The sequence below is a fragment of the Pleurodeles waltl genome, chromosome 11 (genome assembly GCF_031143425.1).
Source record: "Pleurodeles waltl isolate 20211129_DDA chromosome 11, aPleWal1.hap1.20221129, whole genome shotgun sequence".
NCBI classification, from domain to species: Eukaryota; Metazoa; Chordata; class Amphibia; order Caudata; family Salamandridae; genus Pleurodeles; species Pleurodeles waltl.
The window spans coordinates 1,011,499,582-1,011,523,264 of record NC_090450.1 but is presented as its reverse complement, the minus strand read 5'-3'; the positions used below and the strand labels follow the sequence as shown (position 1 = coordinate 1,011,523,264).

Genomic DNA, 23,683 nt, shown 5'->3' with positions numbered 1-23,683 from the left:
TCATTGCATCACTGTGTAGCAGTGCACTGCTGAGTGTGGTAGAGCTTGCATCACTGTATGGTAGTGCACCTTTGAGTGTGGTAGTGCTTCCATCACTGCGTGGCAGTGCACCACTGAGTGTGGTAGTCATTGCATCAATGTGTGGCTGTGCACGACTGAGTGCGGTTGTGCTTGCATCACTGTGTGCAGTGCTCCACTGAGTGTGGTAAGTCTTGCATCACTGTGTGCAGCGCTCCACTGAGTGTGGTACAGCTTGCATCACGGTGTGCAGTGCTCCTCAAAGTGTGGTTGAGCTTGCATCACAGTGTGGTAGAACACCCCTGAGTGCGGTAGTGCTTGCATCACTGTGTGGTAGTACACCGCTGAGTGTGGTATTGCTTGCATCACTGTGTGGTAGTGCACCATTGAGTGTGGTAGTGCTTGCATCACTGTGTGCAGTGCTCCACTGAGTGTGGTAGTGCTTGCATCACTGTGTGGCATCACTGTGTGACAGTGCACCGCTGAGTGTGTTAGTGCATACATCACTGTGTGCAGTGCTCCACTGAGTGTGGTAGTGCTTGCATCACTGTGTGGCGGTGCACCACTGAGTGTGGTAATCGTTGCATCACTGTGTGGCAGTGCACCACTGAGTATGGTAGTCATTGCATCACTGTGTAGCAGTGCACTGCTGAGTGTGGTAGAGCTTGCATCACTGTGTGGTAGTGCACCATTGAGTGTGGTAGTGCTTACGTCACTGTGTGCAGTGCTCCACTGAGTGTGGTAGTGCTTGCATCACTGTGTGCAGTGCACCACTGAGTGTGGTAGAGCTTGCATCACTGTGTGCAGTGCTCCTATAAGTGTGGTAGAGCTTGCATCACAGTGTGGTAGTGCACCCCTGAGTGCGGTAGAGCTTGCAACACTGTGTGGCAGTGCACTGCTGAGTGTGGTAGAGCTTGCATCACTGTGTGCAGTGCTCCACTGATTGTGGTAGTGCTTACATCACTGTGTGCAGTGTTCCACTGAGTGTGGTAGTGCTTGCATCACTGTGTGGCACTGCACTGCTGAGCGTGTTAGTGCTTACATCACTGTGTGCAGTGTTCCACTGAGTGTGGTAGTACTTGCATCACTGTGTGGCACTGCACCACTGAGTGTGGTAGAGCTTGCATCACTGTGTGCAGTGCTCCTATAAGTGTGGCAGAGCTTGCATCACAGTGTGGTAGTGCACCCCTGAGTGCGGTAGAGCTTGCAACACTGTGTGGCAGTGCACTGCTGAGTGTGGTAGAGCTTTCATCACTGTGTGCAGTGCTCCACTGATTGTGGTAGTGCTTACATCACTGTGTGCAGTGTTCCACTGAGTGTGGTAGTGCTTGCATCACTGTGTGGCACTGCACCGCTGAGTGTGGTAGTCGCATCACTGTGTGGCAGTGCACTGCTGAGTGTGGTATTGGTTGCATCACTGTGTGGTAGTGCACCATTGAGTGTGGTAGTGCTTGCATCACTGTGTGCAGTGCACCGCTGAGTGTGGTAGTCGTTGCATCACTGTGTGGCAGTGCACCGCTGAGTGTGGTAGTGCTTGCATCACTGTGTGGCAGTGCACAACTGAGTGTGGTAGTCGTTGCATCACTGTATGGCAGTGGACCGCTGAGTGTGGTATTGCTTGCATCGCTGTGTGGTAGTGCACCATTGAGTGTAGTAGTGCTTGCATCACTGTGTGCAGTGCTCCACTGAGTGTGGTAGTGCTTGCATCACAGTGCGCAGAGCTCCACTGAGTGTGGTAGTGCTTGCATCACTGTGTGTAGTGCTCCGCTGAGTGTGGTATTGTTTGCATCACTATGTACAGTGCACCGCTGAGTGTGGTAGAGCTTGCATCACTGTGCAGCAGTGTTCCATTGAGTGTGGTAATCGTTGCATCAGCATGTACAGTGCACCGCTGAGTGCGGTATTGCTTCTATCACTGTGTGGCAGTGCACCGCTGAGTGTGGTAGCGCTTGCATCACTGTGCAGCAGTGTTCCATTGAGTGTGGTAGTCGTTGCATCACTATCTGGCAGTGCACCGATGAGTGTGGTATTGCTTGCATCACTGTGTGCAGTGCACCACTGAGTGTGGTGGTGCTTGAATCACTGTGTGCAGTGCTCCACTTAGGGTGGTAGTGCACTATTGATTGTGGTCGTTCTTGGATCACTGTTTGCAGTGCACCACTGAGTGTGGTAGTCCTTGCATGACTGTGTGGTAGTGCACTATTGATTGTGGTGGTTCTTCTATCACTGTGTGCAGTGCTCCACTTAGGGTGGTAGTGCACCATTGAGTGTGGTAGTGCTTGCATCACTATGTACATTGCACCACTGAGTGTGGTAGAGCTTGCATCACTGTGTGCAGTGCACCACTGAGTGTGGTAGAGCTTGCATCACTGTGTGCAGTGCACCACTGAGTGTGGTGGTGCTTGCATCACTGTGTGCAGTGCACCATTGAGTGTGGTAGTGCTTGCATCACTATGTACATTGCACCACTGAGTGTGGTAGTGCTTGCATCACTGTGTGCAGTGCACCACTGAGTGTGGTGGTGCTTGAATCACTGTGTGCAGTGCACCACTGAGTGTGGTGGTGCTTGCATCACTGTGTGCAGTGCGCCACCTAGGGTGGCAGTCCATGCATCACTGTCTGTGCCTGTCTGCCCCTAAGTTGTGCAGGTCCAGACAGAGGTTAAAAGGAGGCAGAGAGAAACTGTTAAGTAGAAATGCGGAATTTGGAGACTGTGTCCATTTTCTAAAAATCAATGCAATTAAAAAATGCCAAATTTCCTCGTAGAGAACCAATAGGCATTTCGTTTACACGGGGAGCGCAAATACTTCATACAGACCCAGAAATAATGCGAAGTATGTGGATTTTTTCTGCCTGAAATCATTGCTTTTCAATTGGATTAGATTTTTCACATCTACCGTCACGTCTTCCCAGTTGAAGCTACACCCGGTGGTGCTGAGCGCGGGTGATGTCCGGCGCGGGTGATGTCCGGCGCGGGTGGCGCGGGTGATGTCCGGCGCGGGTGAGGTCCGGCGCGGGTGATGTCCAGCGCCACCAGTTCTCTCTTCTTCTAGCGCTTTCTTCTGTAGGCTCGGGTCTTGGACCAGGGTTAGTCGCTTTCGCCTTCGTGGTACCTCAAGCTCACCTGTCTGATTTGTGGGATCTGGGTGGTCCTAGCGGCCGCTCAATGGTCCGGGCCTCCAGCTTTCCATCATTGGGCAGACTGACTCCTCTTCTGACTCTGGTAACAATCCTCACATTTTGAGTGAAGATCCGAGGTCTTCCTGGCCAGTAGCGCTTGGAAACCCCATGACTCGCAGGTTCGCTAACCTAGCGCTGCTTGTGAGCCCTCTGGTGTCATTAGCTGCTAGTACGTCATTCTACAGGAGCAGTTCAGAAGCTGTGTACTCTCTTGGGGATCACATGTCCTCCTCCATGTGAGTTCTGCTTCCCTTGGCGTGGAGACCTTCGCTTGGACAGATGCCAGCCAGCGTTCCCCGGGAGCTCCTGCCTCTGTTCTGCCCTCAGTCCCATTCCTGAGGCACTGAGAGCTGATCCTCCCTGCGAGAGGTCCTTCAGTCTCTGGCTTTCTTGCCCTGAGGTCTGGATCTGTGGGTGCAGCCAGGGGCGGGGCCACAGCTGCAGGGACCTTGTGATGACCTTAGCCCAGTCACTAGTGATGCCTTGAGGGCTCTCCCGCCACGCTGGTCACAGCGACTACCACTTCACAGAATATTGACTCCATTTCAGAAGAGCTGCGAACATATGCGTTAAGGCGAACTCCATTTTCCATGGATATTTCTTTGCCAGAGGAGCTATATTTACACGCAGCGCTGTTTCCGCCACAGTGAAAATCCACTGGAACCTAGAAATGTAATTCACAAGGCTTCTTGGAAAAGCACGCTAAAATAGACTTTCCTAAACAAAGGGCCTGATTTACAAAAAAGGCAAGTCACAGAATATTGGGTACAAATTGTGCATCAGTTTTTGAGACCTGTCTGTAATTTTGTGATGCCATCCATGTACTAATGAATCATGTTACAAAGTCTTCAGTCTCAGAGCACCTCTCTAGCTGGTATTAATTAGGCAGGTCCTTATTTGCGACCCTTTGTAATTGCTAGAGAGACAGGAATGGTGGTCTTCAAGGAACATCAGACTGTCACCCCTGTGTTTGCGTTTCCAAGTGGTAATCTTTTTTTTTTTTCTAACGCAGCGCATGGGCCAGATGTACGACCATTCTGTTTTGCGACTCACAATTTATGCTTTTCTGCAAATCACAAATTGCAACACGCAAAACAAAATGTACAACAGTGTGAAGCACACTGTTAGCGATTCGCAAATGGGTCGCAAGGGACCTGCCTCATCTATATTCATGAGGCAGGGTGCAAATTGTGACCCATTTGTGAATGGCTGCACTCAGAGGGATGGTGTCCTGTTGGGGTCAGCAGACCACCATGTCTGTGACTGTTTTTTAAATAAAGCATTTTTTTTTATTTTTTAAATGCAGCCTGTTTTCTTTAAAGGAAAATGGGATGCATTTAAAAAAAAAAATTAAACGTTTCAGTTTCATTTTTCGAGCCTGCTCTGAAAAAATGTTGGCGCCCCATTGTAGGAGGCTGGCCTGGCTTGTAGTGGGTACCAAAGGTACTTACACCTTGTGCCAGGTCCAGTTATCCCTTATTACTGTAGAGGAGGTGTTTCTAGCAGCTTAGACTGATAGAAGGTAGCTATGGCAAACCAGCTTAGGCTGAACTAGGAGACATGCAAAGCTCCTACTATACCACTGGTGTCATATGCACAATATCATAAGAAAACACAATACACAGAGTTACTAAAAATAAAGGTACTTTATTTTTATGACAATATGCCAAAAGTATCTCAGTGAGTACCCTCAGTAAGAAGGTAAGTAATATACACAAGTTATATGTACACAAACCAAAATTAGGTAAGTAAGAGCAAGAAAAGTAATGCAAACAGTGTAGAATTACAATAGGTTGCAATAGGCAAGCATAGGTATAGGCACAACACAAACCATATACTCCAAAAGTAGAATGCGAACCACGAATGGACCCCAGACCTATGTGAGCTTGTAGAGGGTCGCTGGGACTGTAAGAAAACAGTGAGGGTTAGAAAAATAGCCCACCCCAAGACCCTGAAAGATAGGTGTAAAGTGCACCTACTACGTCCAGAGAGCACAGAAGTCGTGATAGGAGGATTCTGCAGGAAGAACAAACACCAGCAATGCAACAACAGTGGATTTCCGGACCTGAGTACCTGTAAGACAAGGGGACCAAGTCCAAGAGTCGTGACAGTGTCAAGAGGGGGCAGGAGCCCAGGAAACCCCAGCTGAAGGTGCAAGGAAGCTGCCACCGGTTGGAAGAAGCTTGGAGTTCTGCAAGAAAGAAGAGAGCTAGGGACTTCTCCTTTGGAAGACGGATGTCCCACGTCGCGATGAAGCTTGCAGACGTGTTCCCACGCAGAAACACTGCAAACAAGCCTTGCTAGCTGCAAGGGTCGCGGTTAGGGTTTTTGGGTGCTGCTGTGGACCAGGAGGGACCAGGATGTCGCCACTTGGATGAGGAGACAGAGGGGGCGTTCAGCAATGCAGGGAGCCCTCACAGAAGCAGGCAGCACCCGCAGAAGTACCGGATCAGGCACTTGGAAGAGGAGTGAACCGGAGCTCACCCGAAGACACATAAGGGAGTCCCACGACGCCAGAGGACAACTCAGGAGGTTGTGCATTGCAGGTTAGAGTGTCGGGACCCAGGCTGGGCTGTGCACGAAGGAAATCCTGGAAGAGTGTACAGGAGCCGGAGCAGCTGCAAATCACGAGGTACCCAGCAATGCAGTCTAGCATGGGGAGGCAAGGACTTACCTCCACCAAACTTGGACTGAAGAGTCACTGGACTGTGGGAGTCACTTGGACAGAGTTGCTGTGTTCCAGGGACCACGCTTGTCAGGATGAGAGGGGACCCAGAGGACTGGTGATGCAGTCTTTTGGTGCCTGCGTTAGCAGGGGGAAGATTCCGTTGACCCACGGGAGATTTCTTCGGAGCTTCTGGTGCAGGGTGAAGGCAGGCTACCCCCAGAGCATGCTCCACCTGGAAACAGTCGAGAAAGCCAGCAGGATTAGGTGCTACAATGTTGCTGGTAGTCGTCTTGCTAATTTGTTGCGGTTTTGCAGGCCTCCTGGAGCAGTCAGCTGTCGATCCTTTGGTAGAAGGTGAAGAGGGAGATGCAGAGGAACTCTGGTGAGCTCTTGCATTCGTTATCTGGTGAGATCCCCAAAGCAGAGACCCTAAATAGCCAGAAAAGGAGGTTTGGCTACCTAGGAAGGAGGATTGGCTACCAAGAGAGGTAAGAGCCTATCAGAAGGAGCCTCTGACGTCCCCTACTGGCACTGGCCACTCAGAGCAGCCCAGTGTGCCCCCAACACCTCTGTTTCCAAGATGGCAGAGGTCTGGGACACACTGGAGGAGCTCTGGGCACCTCCCGTGGGAGGTACTGGTCAGGGGAGTGGTCACTCCCCTTTCCTTTGTCCAGTTTCGCGCCAGAGCAGGGCTGGGAGATCCCTGAACTGGTGTAGACTGGCTTATGCAGAGATGGGCACCATCTGTGCCCATCAAAGCATTTCCAGAGGCTGTGGGAGGCTACTCCTCCCCAGCCCTTCACACCTATTTCCAAAGGGAGAGGGTGTAACACCCTCTCTCAGAGGAAATCCTTTGTTTTGCCTTCCTGGGCCAGGGCTGCCTGGACCCCAGGAGGGCAGAAACCTGTCTGAGGGGTTGGCAGCAGCTGCAGTGGAGACCCCGTAAAGGCAGTTTGGCAGTACCCGGGTTCTGTGCTAGAGACCCGGGGGATCATGGAATTGTCCCCTGTAGGAGGCTGGACTGGTTTGTAGTGAGTACCAAGGGGTACTTGCACCTTGCACCAGGCCCAGTTATCCCTTATTAGTGTATAGGGTGTCTAGCAGCTTAGGCTGATAGATAATGGTAGCTTAGCAGAGCAGCTTAGGCTGAACTAGGAGACGTGTGAAGCTACTACAGTACCACTTAGTGTCATATGCACAATATCATAAGAAAACACAATACACAGTTATACTAAAAATAAAGGTACTTTATTTTTATGACAATATGCCAAAGTATCTTAGAGTGTACCCTCAGTGAGAGGATAGGAAATATACACAAGATATATATACACAATAGCAAAAATATGCAGTATAGTCTTAGAAAACAGTGCAAACAATGTATAGTTACAATAGGATGCAATGGGGAAACATAGGGATAGGGGCAACACAAACCATATACTCCAAAAGTGGAATGCGAACCACGAATGGACCCCAAACCTATGTGACCTTGTAGAGGGTCGCTGGGACTATTAGAAAATAGTGAGAGTTAGAAAAATAACCCTCCCCAAGACCCTGAAAAGTGAGTGCAAAGTGCACTAAAGTTCCCCTAAGGACAAAGTAGTCGTGTTAGAGGAATAATGCAGGAAAGACACAAACCAGCAATGCAACAACTGTGGATTTCCAATCTAGGGTACCTGTGGAACAAGGGGACCAAGTCCAAAAGTCACAAGCAAGTCGGAGATGGGCAGATGCCCAGGAAATGCCAGCTGCGGGTGCAAAGAAGCTTCGACTGGACAGAAGAAGCTGAGGTTTCTGCAGGAACGAAAAGGGCTAGAGACTTCCCCTTTGGTGGACGGATCCCTCTCGCCTTGGAGAGGCGTGCAGAAGTGTTTTCCCGCCGGAAGGACGCCAACAAGCCTTGCTAGGCGCAAATCGTGCGTTTGGCATTTTTGGACGCTGCTGGGGCCCAGGAGGGACCAGGAGGTCGTAAATTGGACCTGAAGAGAGAGGGGACGTCGAGCAAGACAAAGAGCCCTCACTGAAGCAGGTAGCACCCGGAGAAGTGCCAGAAACAGGCACTACGAGGATGCGTGAAACGGTGCTCGCCGAAGTTGCACAAAGGAGTCCCACGTCGCCGGAGACCAACTTAGAAAGTCGTGCAATGCAGGTTAGAGTGCCGTGGACCCAGGCTTGGCTGTGCACAAAGGATTTCCGCCGGAAGTGCACAGGGGCCGGAGTAGCTTGCAAAGTCGCGGTTCCCAGCAATGCAGCCCAGCGAGGTGAGGCAAGGACTTACCTCCACCAAACTTGGACTGAAGAGTCACTGGACTGTGGGGGTCACTTGGACAGAGTCGCTGGATTCGAGGGACCTCGCTCGTCGTGCTGAGAGGAGACCCAAGGGACCGGTAATGCAGCTTTTTGGTGCCTGCGGTTGCAGGGGGAAGATTCCGTCGACCCACGGGAGATTTCTTCAGAGCTTCTGGTGCAGAGAGGAGGCAGGCTACCCCCACAGCATGCACAAGCAGGAAAACAGTCGAGAAGGCGGCAGGATCAGCGTTACAGAGTTGCAGTAGTCGTCTTTGCTACTATGTTGCAGGTTTGCAGGCTTCCAGCGCGGTCAGCGGTCGTTTCCTTATCAGAAGGTGAAGAGGGAGATGCAGAGGAACTCGGATGAGCTCTTGCATTCGTTATCTAAAGTTTCCCCAGAGACAGAGACCCTAAATAGCCAGAAAAGAGGGTTTGGCTACCTAGGAGAGAGGATAGGCTACTAACACCTGAAGGAGCCTATCAGCAGGAGTCTCTGACGTCACCTGGTGGCACTGGCCACTCAGAGCAGTCCAGTGTGCCAGCAGCACCTCTGTTTCCAAGATGGCAGAGGTCTGGAGCACACTGGAGGAGCTCTGGACACCTCCCAGGGGAGGTGCAGGTCAGGGGAGTGGTCACTCCCCTTTCCTTTGTCCAGTTTCGCGCCAGAGCAGGGGCTAAGGGGTCCCTGAACCGGTGTAGACTGGCTTATGCAGAATTGGGCACATCTGTGCCCAAGAAAGCATTTCCAGAGGCTGGGGGAGGCTACTCCTCCCCTGCCTTCACACCATTTTCCAAAGGGAGAGGGTGTCACACCCTCTCTCTGAGGAAGTTCTTTGTTCTGCCATCCTGGGCCAGGCCTGGCTGGACCCCAGGAGGGCAGATGCCTGTCTGAGGGGTTGGCAGCAGCAGCAGCTGCAGTGAAACCCCAGGAAGGGCAGTTTGGCAGTACCAGGGTCTGTGCTACAGACCACTGGGATCATGGGATTGTGCCAACTATGCCAGGATGGTATAGAGGGGGCAATTCCATGATCATAGACATGTTACATGGCCATATTCGGAGTTACCATGGTGAAGCTACATATAGGTAGTGACCTATATGTAGTGCACGCGTGTAATGGTGTCCTCGCACTCACAAAGTTCAGGGAATTGGCTCTGAACAATGTGGGGGCACCTTGGCTAGTGCCAGGGTGCCCTCACACTAAGTAACTTTGCACCTAACCTTTACCAGGTAAAGGTTAGACATATAGGTGACTTATAAGTTACTTAAGTGCAGTGTAAAATGGCTGTGAAATAACGTGGACGTTATTTCACTCAGGCTGCAGTGGCAGGCCTGTGTAAGAATTGTCAGAGCTCCCTATGGGTGGCAAAAGAAATGCTGCAGCCCATAGGGATCTCCTGGAACCCCAATACCCTGGGTACCTCAGTACCATATACTAGGGAATTATAAGGGTGTTCCAGTAAGCCAATGTAAATTGGTAAAATTGGTCACTAGCCTGTTAGTGACAATTTGAAAGTAATGAGAGAGCATAACCACTGAGGTTCTGGTTAGCAGAGCCTCAGTGAGACAGTTAGTCACCACACAGGGAACATATACATGCACACCTATGAGCACTGGGGCCCTGTGTGACAGGGTCCCAGTGACACATACATATAGGCCACAAACCTATGAGCACTGGGGTCCTGACCAGCAGGATCCCAGTGACACATAACAACCATACTGAAAATATAGTGTTTTCACTATGGGCACTGAGGCCTGGCTATCAGGATCCCAGTGAGACAGTGAAAACAGTGACAAACACTCTGACATACACTCACAAACAGGCCAAAAGTGGGGGTAACAAGGCTAGAAAGAGGCTACCTTCTCACACAACCCCCCCCCCAAACGAAGGACAATAAGGCTAACCTTGGCCAGTTGAGACTTTATTGTCTAAGTGGTGATAAGTAGAGAGTAGCTCTGCAATAGATTGGTTACTCCCTTTATCATCCACTATATGGTTACTTCCCTGTGGGGATGTAAACCACCCTGTTTGAAGTTTTTTAGCTAAGCAACAATGTGAAGATGTATTTTCAGAGTTTCTATCAGTAAGTTTTAGTTTAGAGCAGTGGGAATTGTCCACTGAACCTATTTGTAGTGATGGAAATGCCAGACAGGGATGCTGTCTCAGAAAAGCCATAGCTGGGCAAAAACTTTGTCCATCTGGCTGGAAGAGAGAACAGGGATGCTGTTTCTCTTGAGTTGGAGCAGGGCAGGGATGCTGTCCTATGAGCTCCACACTAGGGCAGGGATGCTGTCCTAAGTGTTGTGAGGTAGTGCAGGGTTTTTGCACTAAAGTTTCTCTGGGAGGGTTGGAGGGATGCTCCATGTTAACTAAAATGGTGCTCTTTTTCTCACCAATGTTAGTTATCCCACAGAGAGGTACTTCCACCTCAGGGAGTCCAGCTTTGCCAGCTGATGATTCCCTTGGAACAGGTGCCACCCCAGGAGAGGTTTCTCCCACCACAGGAATAGTATCCTGAATGGTAGGGTGGTTAGGGGATACTGTGATACCCTTTTTACCTGTTGATGGAGAGGGATCCTGAGTTTTCAGGCCTTCTCTCCTTTGCTTTTTCATTTCAGTTGAAATGAGAGGGAACAATTCCTCAGGGATGCCCAGCATGGCTGCATGGGCATAAAACTCTACATCAGCCCAACCTGAGGCCTCTAGGTCATTACCTAAGAGACAGTCTACAGGTAAGCTAGGTGATACCACCACCTGCTTAGGGCCAGTAAGTCCACCCCAACTAAACTGAATTATAGCTAAGGGAAGAAACTTAGTGGAGTTATGGACATCAATAATCTTATACTGTTGTCCAATGATGTGTTGTTCAGGAGGCACTAGGTTTTCAGTCACCAAAGTGAAACTGGCACCTGTGTCCCTGTAGGCCAAGGCCTCAACACCATTTATTGAAACTGTCTGTCTGTACTTATCCATTGTAAGGGGACAAGCAGCCAGTGTGGCAAGGCCAATGCCACTAGGTGTGACAGAAACTGTCTTGGGACTGATTACATCAGTTTCCACTATGGACCCATAAGTGAACCCAACTACACCCTTTGCTTGACTGTTGCCAGCAGTCCCACCACTAGTACCACTACTGCTAGGGGCACTAGAGCTTGATGTATTAGTGGTGGTAGGCTCAGGGGGTTTACCTGGACAGGACTTATCCCCTGGCCTATGGCCTCTGTTTTTACACACAAAGCACCAAGGCTTTTTAATGTGTGCAGGTTGGGAAGAAGAGGAAGAATTTGTTTTATCCCCACCCTCTGAAGAGTGTTTAAGATTTGAAGTGGGATCTTTGGTTTTACCCTTATCCCCATGCTTATCTTGAGATTTTTCACCATCTTTCTTCTTATTGCCATCTTTGTCACCCCCTGTATGAACTTTTCTGTTCACCCTTGTTCTGACCCATTTGTCTGCCTTCTTTCCCAATTCTTGGGGAGAGGTCAGATCAGAGTCTACCAGGTACTGGTGCAACAAATCAGACACACAATTATTAAGTATATGCTCTCTCAGGATTGTGTTATACAGGCTTTCATAATCAGTAACTTTACTGCCATGTAACCACCCCTCCAAGGCCTTCACTGAATGGTCAATGAAATCAACCCAGTCTTGTGAAGACTCCTTTTTGGTCTCTCTGAACTTTATCCTGTACTGTTCAGTGGTTAAGCCATAACCATCCAGGAGTGCATTCTTAAGAACTGTAAAATTATTGGCATCATTTTCTTTCACAGTAAGGAGTCTATCCCTACCCTTTCCACTAAATGATAGCCATAGGATAGCAGCCCACTGCTTTTGAGGGACATCCTGTACAACACAGGCCCTCTCAAGTGCAGCAAACCACTTGTTAATGTCATCCCCCTCCTTATAAGGGGGAACTATCTTGTGCAGATTCCTGGAATCATGCTCTTTTGCAGGATGACTATGGGGAATACTGCTGCTGCCACCATGGGTATCTAAACCCAACTTCTGTCTTTCCTTCTCTAATTCAAAAGACTGTCTATCCAAATCCAGCTGTTGCTTTTTAAGCTTCAGTCTGGTTTGTTCCACCCTCAACTTATTGAGTTCCCTCTCTAACATTCTGTCATCAGGGTTGGTGGGAGGGACATTTCTAGAAACAGAGCTATGATGGGAATGAACAGAAGGAGACCTGTCCCTTACAGAAGCCAACTTAACAGCTTGGTTTACAGAAACATTACTAACAGTATGGTGAGAATAAATGCTTTTGCTATGATGTGAGACAACACTATTTATTTGGTGTGGCTCATCATCATTACCATCTATGCTAGATTGTCTAGTAATGGGCAGGCTAGGAAGTTTCTTTCCTGAATCTTTTCCTGGGGGAGTCCCTGAATCAGATTGGGAACTATTAGGTACTTTTTCAACAGATGGGGCACCTATGGCCTTATCCTGTTCTCTAAGCATGTTAATTAACAGTTCCAAGGCAGGATTCTTCCCTACACTCAAACCTCTCTCTATACAGAGACTCCTTGCTCTTTTCCAGCTAAGGTTGTCATATGCAAGTTTGGACAGATCAACACTTTGGCCTGTGCCAGACATTTTTTTAGAGAGAGTTAAAGTGATAGAGAAAGAGACAAAAGTTTTCAGAACTTTTTGGAAAGACAGAAAAAAACTTTTTAAACTTTTAAGAACTTTTTGAAAGTTTAGGAGTTCTTTTCAGCACTTAGAAAAGAGTGAAAAGAGGAAATGCAAAACTTTTTGGCTATGTGTATATACACTGACCTTGTTTTGTATATTTTTCTCTTATGAAAAGTACAATGACAAGAGTGGTAAGTAGTCTCAAGCACTTATCCCACCACTGCACAACCAATGTAGGAGGCTGGACTGGCTTGTAGTGAGTACCAAGGGGTACTTGCACCTTGCACCAGGCCCAGTTATCCCTTATTAGTGTATAGGGTGTCTAGCAGCTTAGGCTGATAGATAATGGTAGCTTAGCAGAGCAGCTTAGGCTGAACTAGGAGACGTGTGAAGCTACTACAGTACCACTTAGTGTCATATGCACAATATCATAAGAAAACACAATACACAGTTATACTAAAAATAAAGGTACTTTATTTTTATGACAATATGCCAAAGTATCTTAGAGTGTACCCTCAGTGAGAGGATAGGAAATATACACAAGATATATATACACAATAGCAAAAATATGCAGTATAGTCTTAGAAAACAGTGCAAACAATGTATAGTTACAATAGGATGCAATGGGGAAACATAGGGATAGGGGCAACACAAACCATATACTCCAAAAGTGGAATGCGAACCACGAATGGACCCCAAACCTATGTGACCTTGTAGAGGGTCGCTGGGACTATTAGAAAATAGTGAGAGTTAGAAAAATAACCCTCCCCAAGACCCTGAAAAGTGAGTGCAAAGTGCACTAAAGTTCCCCTAAGGACAAAGTAGTTGTGTTAGAGGAATAATGCAGGAAAGACACAAACCAGCAATGCAACAACTGTGGATTTCCAATCTAGGGTACCTGTGGAACAAGGGGACCAAGTCCAAAAGTCACAAGCAAGTCGGAGATGGGCAAATGCCCAGGAAATGCCAGCTGCGGGTGCAAAGAAGCTTCGACTGGACAGAAGAAGCTGAGGTTTCTGCAGGAACGAAAAGGGCTAGAGACTTCCCCTTTGGTGGACGGATCCCTCTCGCCTTGGAGAGTCGTGCAGAAGTGTTTTCCCGCCGGAAGGACGCCAACAAGCCTTGCTAGGCGCAAATCGTGCGTTTGGCGTTTTTGGACGCTGCTGGGGCCCAGGAGGGACCAGGAGGTCGTAAATTAGACCTGAAGAGAGAGGGGACGTCGAGCAAGACAAAGAGCCCTCACTGAAGCAGGTAGCACCCGGAGAAGTGCCAGAAACAGGCACTACGAGGATGCGTGAAACGGTGCTCGCCGAAGTTGCACAAAGGAGTCCCACGTCGCCGGAGACCAACTTAGAAAGTCGTGCAATGCAGGTTAGAGTGCCGTGGACCCAGGCTTGGCTGTGCACAAAGGATTTCCGCCGGAAGTGCACAGGGGCCGGAGTAGCTTGCAAAGTCGCGGTTCCCAGCAATGCAGCCCAGCGAGGTGAGGCAAGGACTTACCTCCACCAAACTAGGACTGAAGAGTCACTGGACTGTGGGGGTCACTTGGACAGAGTCGCTGGATTCGAGGGACCTCGCTCGTCGTGCTGAGAGGAGACCCAAGGGACCGGTAATGCACCTTTTTGGTGCCTGCGGTTGCAGGGGGAAGATTCTGTCGACCCACGGGAGATTTCTTCGGAGCTTCTGGTGCAGAGAGGAGGCAGGCTACCCCCACAGCATGCACAAGCAGGAAAACAGTCGAGAAGGCGGCAGGATCAGCGTTACAGAGTTGCAGTAGTCGTCTTTGCTACTATGTTGTAGGTTTGCAGGCTTCCAGCGCGGTCAGCGGTCGTTTCCTTATCAGAAGGTGAAGAGGGAGATGCAGAGGAACTCAGATGAGCTCTTGCATTCGTTATCTAAAGTTTCCCCAGAGACAGAGACCCTAAATAGCCAGAAAAGAGGGTTTGGCTACCTAGGAGAGAGGATAGGCTACTAACACATGAAGGAGCCTATCAGCAGGAGTCTCTGACGTCACCTGGTGGCACTGGCCACTCAGAGCAGTCCAGTGTGCCAGCAGCACCTCTGTTTCCAAGATGGCAGAGGTCTGGAGCACACTGGAGGAGCTCTGGACACCTCCCAGGGGAGGTGCAGGTCAGGGGAGTGGTCACTCCCCTTTCCTTTGTCCAGTTTCGCGCCAGAGCAGGGGCTAAGGGGTCCCTGAACCGGTGTAGACTGGCTTATGCAGAATTGGGCACATCTGTGCCCAAGAAAGCATTTCCAGAGGCTGGGGGAGGCTACTCCTCCCCTGCCTTCACACCATTTTCCAAAGGGAGAGGGTGTCACACCCTCTCTCAGAGGAAGTTCTTTGTTCTGCCATCCTGGGCCAGGCCTGGCTGGACCCCAGGAGGGCAGATGCCTGTCTGAGGGGTTGGCAGCAGCAGCAGCTGCAGTGAAACCCCAGGAAGGGCAGTTTGGCAGTACCAGGGTCTGTGCTACAGACCACTGGGATCATGGGATTGTGCCAACTATGCCAGGATGGTATAGAGGGGGCAATTCCATGATCATAGACATGTTACATGACCATATTCGGAGTTACCATGGTGAAGCTACATATAGGTAGTGACCTATATGTAGTGCACGCGTGTAATGGTGTCCTCGCACTCACAAAGTTCAGGGAATTGGCTCTGAACAATGTGGGGGCACCTTGGCTAGTGCCAGGGTGCCCTCACACTAAGTAACTTTGCACCTAACCTTTACCAGGTAAAGGTTAGACATATAGGTGACTTATAAATTACTTAAGTGCAGTGTAAAATGGCTGTGAAATAACGTGGACGTTATTTCACTCAGGCTGCAGTGGCAGGCCTGTGTAAGAATTGTCAGAGCTCCCTATGGGTGGCAAAAGAAATGCTGCAGCCCATAGGGATCTCCTGGAACCCCAATACCCTGGGTACCTCAGTACCATATACTAGGGAATTATAAGGGTGTTCCAGTAAGCCAATGTAAATTGGTAAAATTGGTCACTAGCCTGTTAGTGACAATTTGAAAGTAATGAGAGAGCATAACCACTGAGGTTCTGGTTAGCAGAGCCTCAGTGAGACAGTTAGTCACCACACAGGGAACATATACATGCACACCTATGAGCACTGGGGCCCTGTGTGACAGGGTCCCAGTGACACATACATATAGGCCACAAACCTATGAGCACTGGGGTCCTGACCAGCAGGATCCCAGTGACACATAACAACCATACTGAAAATATAGTGTTTTCACTATGGGCACTGAGGCCTGGCTATCAGGATCCCAGTGAGACAGTGAAAACAGTGACAAACACTCTGACATACACTCACAAACAGGCCAAAAGTGGGGGTAACAAGGCTAGAAAGAGGCTACCTTCTCACATCCCCCCAACACCAGAATGGAATTGGGGTGACAATTCCATGATCTTAGACATGTTACATGGCCATGTTCGGAGTTACCATTGTGACGCTATACATAGGTAGTGATCTATGTATAGTGCACGCATGTAATGGTGTCCCCGCACTCACAAAGTCCGGGGAATTTGCCCTGAACGATGTGGGGGCACCTTGGCTAGTGCCATGCTGCCCACACACTAAGTAACTTTGCACCCAACCTTCACCAGGTGAAGGTTAGACATATAGGTGACTTATAAGTTACTTATGTGCAGTGGTAACTGGCTGTGAAATAACGTGGACGTTATTTCACGCAGGCTGCAGTGGCAGGCCTGTGTAAGAATTGTCAGAGCTCCCTATTGGTGGCAAAAGAAATGCTGCAGCCCATAGGGATCTCCTGGAACCCCAATACCCTGGGTACCTCAGTACCATATACCAGGGAATTATGTGGGTGTACCAGTATGCCAATGTGAATTGGTAAATTTAGTCACTAGCCTGTAGTGACAAATTTGGAAAGCAGAGAGAGCATAACCACTGAGGTTCTGGTTAGCAGAGCCTCAGAGAGACAGTTAGGCACCACACATGGAACACATATAGGCCACAAACTTATGAGCACTGGGGTCCTGGCTAGCAGGATCCCAGTGACACATACCAAACACACTGACAACATAGGGTTTTCACTGTGAGCACTGGGCTCTGGCTACCAGGATCCCAGTGAGACAGTGAAAACACCCTGACATATACTCACAAACAGGCTAAAAGTGGGAGTAACAAGGCTAGAAAGAGGCTACCTTCCTACACCCATTCACAAACTGGTGGTAACTGTGATTTTTAGCAACCACATTCACAAAACAATCATACACAGGCCTGCAAGTTGCAATTAGGAAGGGGTGTTCTTGGAACGCCCCTTCCTAACTGTGAGTCTCAATCCCTATTTTGCGAGTCGGTAACTGGATAACGACTTTCAAAATTGAGACGATACATCCTACAAAGTCATTTTGTAGTCGGAAAACGCGGTTTTTGCATTATGCAACCGCAAAATAGCTTTGTACATCTGGCCCCATGTTCTTTGCAGAAACCTACTGTAAAAAAAAATAATAATAAAAAAAAAGTTTCCTATGTGGGCCGCCTGACACAATGTCCAAAGGGGAAGCTGTCCATTGGGTACAGCGCACACCTTCTTTGAGAAGGCACCACTTCAGCTTTTCAAATCACAAAAGGAGTTCATTACATAGCGAATTGTAATTGTGCGGCAGCCAATGCTGTGATTTTTTAAATTGCTGGGTTTCAGACAGCAAAATCATTTGTGCATTGTGCCCAAGTACCCGGACATTTATTTACGTTACATTTTTAGGTTGACCATAGCTGCGTGCAAGCGCTTCTTCCGACGTGTTGGTATGTATCTGGGCTTCTAACCACGCCCACGTCACGCCCTCACTATCACTGGTTCTTGGGCTTGCCTTTCAAAAATCCTTTGTTTTCGTTGGTAATGGTAGCGGTTTTGTTACCGCCTTGGCCATCGACTTTTATCGATAACTTTGACCTCGATTGAACTTCTTTTTCCTTTTGTCTCTCTCTCTGTCCTCACAGCGGCGCTTTGAATCTGCTCGCTTATGTCAACTGTTTTACGTTTTATTTTCAGTTTGTGTGGCAAGAAAAGTCCAGTTAGGAATTTACAACGCTAATAGCTCTACCTCGAGCAAACAGGAGACCCATTGCATTGCAAATGCTTGTTTAGTGTGCAATTATATCTTCTTGATATTAATTCTACATGATAATACTGACTTAAAAACAACCCCTACGTAGCTTTTAGATTTTGTAATGCATTTTCTTTATTTAGAAGTTAAAATTTTTGAATTGCTGTTTTGAGAGTTTGTCTTTTTAATGAAGTTAACAAAAAAACAGGTAGCCCATTTAGGAATTTTAAAAAAATGTGTATTTGTCAATTATAAAGTGTCATGGGTTCTCAGAGCTAATAGAAATATATGAACTTGATTTACAACATCTTGAAAATGATAACACTTTGAAAAAAAAATTAACGAAAAGATAAAATCTTGTTTGGCTAGGTGAAAGACATATGTTTTATTTCAGAGTTTTAAGAAATGTGAAATTGTTTAAAAGTTAGAAAAGTGAGTGACTATTAATTGCAACAGTTTCTGTTCTTATTTCAGGAATTTGTGCAGCTCGCCGAGAGACTCATAGGTAATCCTACTTTGAGGAGTCAGATTGTGGGAAACGCGAAGGAATATGTGAATAAGCAGCACTCTTGGCACCTGGAGAGAGAAGTTTATCAGAGCCTCGTGGCTGGCCTCCAGTGACCGGAACCCATCAGGGAGGACCCATGCTCAGAAGATGCAGCTCCTGGACTGAATACTGTCAATCATGTGGAGGATGGAAACCAGACTGTTCCGGGTGGGAGTCATTGTGCATTAAATAAGGTGCCATAATAGGAAACATGAAATACTTACCAGCAATGAAGAATTGAAATAACCTCCAAAGATGCTCAGCCCTAACCCGGTTCACAATTTTTTTTATTAAGGACAAAGGATGACGGTCTGCGGGATTTCACATAATTTCCTTAAATGAAGTTGTATTTTTCTGTGAATTTATTTATATATCATTGTCACCGAAGGTGTGTTTCAAGTGTGAAGATTTGTTTCCTTATTTAATCATGTGGCCTCATTACGAGTTTGGCAGTCCCAACGCAGGACCACCAAACTTGCCATGGCGGTGGCATCTCCCCCGCCATATTACAGTAGGCGGTTTGACTGGTGGAAACATTGTAATAGAGCGTTCCCGCCAGTCAGACCCTTAAAGGAGCCGAGTGCTCTCTCATAGCACACCGGGGCCGATCAACACCCTGGCAGTGGGCCCCCTGTGGCCCCGCCACTGGCTTTCCGCCAACCTTCTCATGGAGGGCTCCCGGCCCTAAAAAGGCTGATGGAAAGAGGGGCTGTAGTCAGCCACAACGCCGCCCTGGCTGGTTACAAGCCTGACCACCCTCACCCCATCAGGTTGTTTGATCCTGGTGCGAATAGCGTTTTTTAGGCGGGTCCACCCGCCACTCTTGTAATGTGGCGGTTGGGCTGCCACTGCCGTGGCGGTACGACCGCCAACGCAGAGCTGGTGCTTCTAGAACCACTAGCCGCATAATGAGGCTGAAAGTTTTTAATCATATTTGAATGTTGATGTAATATTTTGGAAAAATCTCTGGACATAGAACTTTAAACTCTGTTTCGCAAAATCGTTGAAACTTTTTTTTAGTGGCCACCCGAACTGGGTCAGATTCCTGCGCCTTCCGAGGAAAGCGAGAAAGCTGGGCATCAGATCAGAGGTCTGAGCCGTGTCAGCCTCCTTTGCACCCTGTTTGAAGTGGCCAGGCTGCAACCCCTGCAAGAGTTTGTCCTGCCAGGGGTGCCAGGCCTTCTTTTGCCTTCCTGCCGTGAGACACCAAAACTCGCTTCCCATACACCTGGGCCTAGTACCTTCTGTCTCTGGCTTTCATGAGAAATTGTATACTTGGGTTTTCAGTCTAGCGCTTGTGTATTGTATACAGCGCTAGCACGCCCAAGGGCAGCTGTTCCACTTTCTGAATAACATATTCACTCATTCATTCAGACGCTGTGGTCCATGGTGGCATTAGGAGCCCAGAGTCAGCTTTGGTATATCAGAGTTTAGAGGCTCTCTTTAGGGCTGGCGTAGAAATTAGCTTTGTTGTCTCACCAGCCTCCTGTACTAAAAACAAACATGAAAAGTGTACAGACGCAAAGATGCTGGTTCCATGTTTTGGCGGTGAAATGTTTTCTATGAGATATTTTGTTAAATGTCTGTGACATATTCTCGCATGAAACAAATGGTCACCAGGGTGTCTGCTTGCCCAGGACAGATTTCTGGACTTTGCCAATGCTTATTTATCGGTGCTGAGGAAGGCAGCGCACTTGCCGTCCTTGGGTGACACATCCAAGGGGAGTGATTCTTCTGACGTCACGCCTGTTCGGGCTGATATAACTCCCTCCTTCCTTTTACAGTGTAGGAACTGAACCTGAAGCCATTATTCCTTCACTAACGCCCTGGTTTATATGGAGTGAGCTCCTTGGGCACTCAGTGGTTACCGCTGGACCACGAGGGCGTCGCAGGGTGGCGTCTGGTCCAGCCACAAGGACACAGCTTTACCTCTGTCGTAGTAAAGAGCTGCTGAGTACTAAACAAGTCCTCCCGCCAAAAAGAAGATTGGTGATTATCACTCCCTGTGGGGTAATGTAGGAGTAAGTCTCCCATTCATTCTTCGCATAGGAAATGAGTTTAGAAAAGTCACCCGAGGCTCTTTAAAAGCAGTAGTTCTGCAATATGTACATTTTTACTGTGAATGTATTTTCATAAACGCTCCGGGGTGTAGACTTTGTGGCGAGAGTTAAGACTGAGGCACGTGTTGTCACCCAGGGGCCGGCGGTCAGTTTACGAGTCCGCCCTGTAGAGAAAGGCATCGTTCGGTGACGCTTCTTTTTTAATCAGATGTGTTTATATTTTTGTACAAAAGTCGGTGTCGCTTTTCCCGTTACTTTAAATTCACACCATGATGTACCTCGGAGTCACTCTTGTGATACAGGGGTGAGGACTGATGCAGTTCAAAGCATCCGTGGGGAGCGGAGGAGGGTCCTAATGATGGGTTTGTTTTTTAATGAGCATTGAAGAGGGAAGGTGCGTTTACATTTTGCTATACATGTTATTTAACAGGAACATTGTGTGACCAATATCTTCCCGCTGTTATGTTTTGTGAATATTCACCCTTTTTTCTCCGGTTAGGTTCAAATTACAGCTTGAAATCTATTGGGTCCTTTTGTATAAGATGCTCTGCCCGGAGGCGCGAAATGAGCTTTAAATGCGCGTGAAAAGCTCCCAGGCGGGCTCCTGCGCCCCCTCCCGGTCTCTGTGCAGGTGTTAGTCAACATGTCCAGTGACACACTCCTAATAACACGTGACCTTTAGCACATGTCCAGTGACACGTGCCTAATAACACATGCACCGTAACACACGCCCACTAACAGATGCCTAATAACACATGCCCAGTGACACACTCCTAATAACACGTGACCTTTAGCACATGTCCAGTGACACACGCCTAATAACACATGCCCAGCAACATACGTCCACCAACAGATGCCTAATAACACATGCCCGTTAACACATACCTAATAACACATGCCCCGTAACACACGCCCACTAACAGATGCCTAATAACACATGCCCAGTAACACATACCTAATAACACATGCCCAGTAACACACACCTAACACATGCCCAGTAACACACGCCCACTAACAGATGCCTAATAACACACGCCCAGTAACACATACCTAATATTAGAACATTGGAATGCTGGGGGCTCCATTGAAAACAATGGAGTGCTGCGGGCTTTTACTGGCTGGTAAAAGCCCGCAGCGCCAACATTCCAATGTTCTCTTTGTTCACAGCAAGAGCTGTGAACAAAGCCAGAGGGGATTTTAATCCCCTCGGGCTCCGTGAGCAATTTGTTTTTTTTAAGAGAACATTCTGCCCTGAGTGGCAGAATGTTCTAATAGCCTTAGAACCCGCCGTAGTGGGCTCTACCTGCTATTAAAGGCCCTTTCCCTTGTTAAATGCCCTCGCCTTCGGCTCGGGCATTTAACGCGGGAGCGGGTCTTTAATAGCCGGTAGAGCCCGCTAGGGCAGGTTCTAAGGCTATAATATATGACGAGTAACACATGCATAATAACATGTCTAATAACACACACCCAGTAACACATACCTAATAACACATGCCCAGTAACACACACCCACTAACAAATACCTAATAACACATGCTCAATAATATAAGCTCGATAGCACATGCCTAATACACGCCCAGCATCACATGCCTTATAACACATGCCCAGTAACACACGGCCACTAACAGATGCCTAATAACACACGCCCAGTAACAGATGCCTAATAACACACGCCCAGTAACACATACCTAATAACATATGACGAGTAACACATGCGTAATAACATGTCTAATAACACATGCTCAATAACATAAGCTCGATAATACATGCCTAATACACGCCCAGCAACACATGCCTAATAACACATGCCCAGTAACACACGGCCAGTAACAAATGTCTACTAACACACACCCAGTAACACATTCCCAATAACACACACCCAGTAACACATGCACAATAACACCCACTAACACACACCAGGTAACACCCGCCCCGTAACACATGCCCAGTAACACACACCTAAAACATGCCCAGTAACACATGCCTAATAACACATGCCCAGTAACACATGCCCAGTAACACATGCCAAATAAGACATGCTCAGCAACAAATGCTCGATAACACATGCCTAACGCATGCATAATACACGCCCAGTAACACATACCTAATAACACGTGCCTAATAAGACGTGCTCAATAACATGACCAGTAACACATGACCAGTAACACACGTCCACTAACACACACCCCTAACACATGCCCAATAACACATGCCTAGAAACGTATGCCTATTAATACATGTCTAATAATACCTGCTCAACAACACATACTCTATAACACATGACTAATAATGCATGCCTAATACTTGCGTAGTAACAAATGCCTGATAATACACACCCAGTAACACATGCCTAATCACACACTCCCAGTAACACATGCCTAATAATTCATGTCTACTAACACATGCCCAGTAACATGTCTAATAACACATGTCCAGTTACACACACCCAGTAACTCATGCCCAGTAACACACACATAATCACACAAGCCCAGTAGCACATGCCTAATGACTCACGTCTGCTAACACATGGCCAGTAACACATGCCTAATAACTCATGTCTACTAACACAAGCCCAGTAACACATGTCTAACAACACATGTCCAGTAACACACACCCAGTAACACACGCCTAGTAACACACGCATAATCACACACGCCTAGTAACTCATGCCTAATGACTCATGTCTGCTAACACATGGCCAGTAACACATGTCTAATAACTCATGTCTGCTAACACATGCCCAGTAACACACGCCCAGTAACACATGCCTAATGACTCATGTCTACTAACACATAGCCAGTGACACATGTCTACTAACACATGGCCAGTAACACATGTGCAATAACATATGCCCAGTAACACATGCCTAATAACTCATGTCCAATAACACATGGCCAGTAACACGTCTAATGACACATGCCCAGTAACACACACCCAGTAACACATGCCCAGTAACACACGCCCAGTAACTCATGCCCAGTAACACATGCCCAGTAACACATGCATAATCACACATGCCAAGTAACACATGCCTAATAACTCATGTCTACTAACACATGGCCAGTAACAAATGTCTACTAACACACGCCCAGTAACACACGCCCAGTAAGTCATGCCCAGTAACACACACCCAGTAACACATGCCCAGTAACACATGCATAATCACACACGCCAAGTAACACATGCCTAATAACTCATGTCTGC

The 23,683-nt window shown here is 48.0% G+C and overlaps 1 protein-coding gene across 1 annotated transcript in view; it reads left to right on the top strand.

Annotated features, from left to right (window-relative positions):
* The window catches only part of GLT1D1 (glycosyltransferase 1 domain containing 1), a 472,314-nt gene extending 450,522 nt beyond the window's left edge, over nucleotides 1-21,792 (top strand). The window contains exon 12 of the mRNA XM_069215368.1: nucleotides 18,347-21,792. Coding sequence (XP_069071469.1) covers nucleotides 18,347-18,493 — 147 coding nt within the window. The 3' untranslated portion in view covers nucleotides 18,494-21,792. The remainder of the gene's footprint in view (nucleotides 1-18,346) is intronic.
* The last annotated feature ends 1,891 nt before the right edge of the window (nucleotides 21,793-23,683 follow it).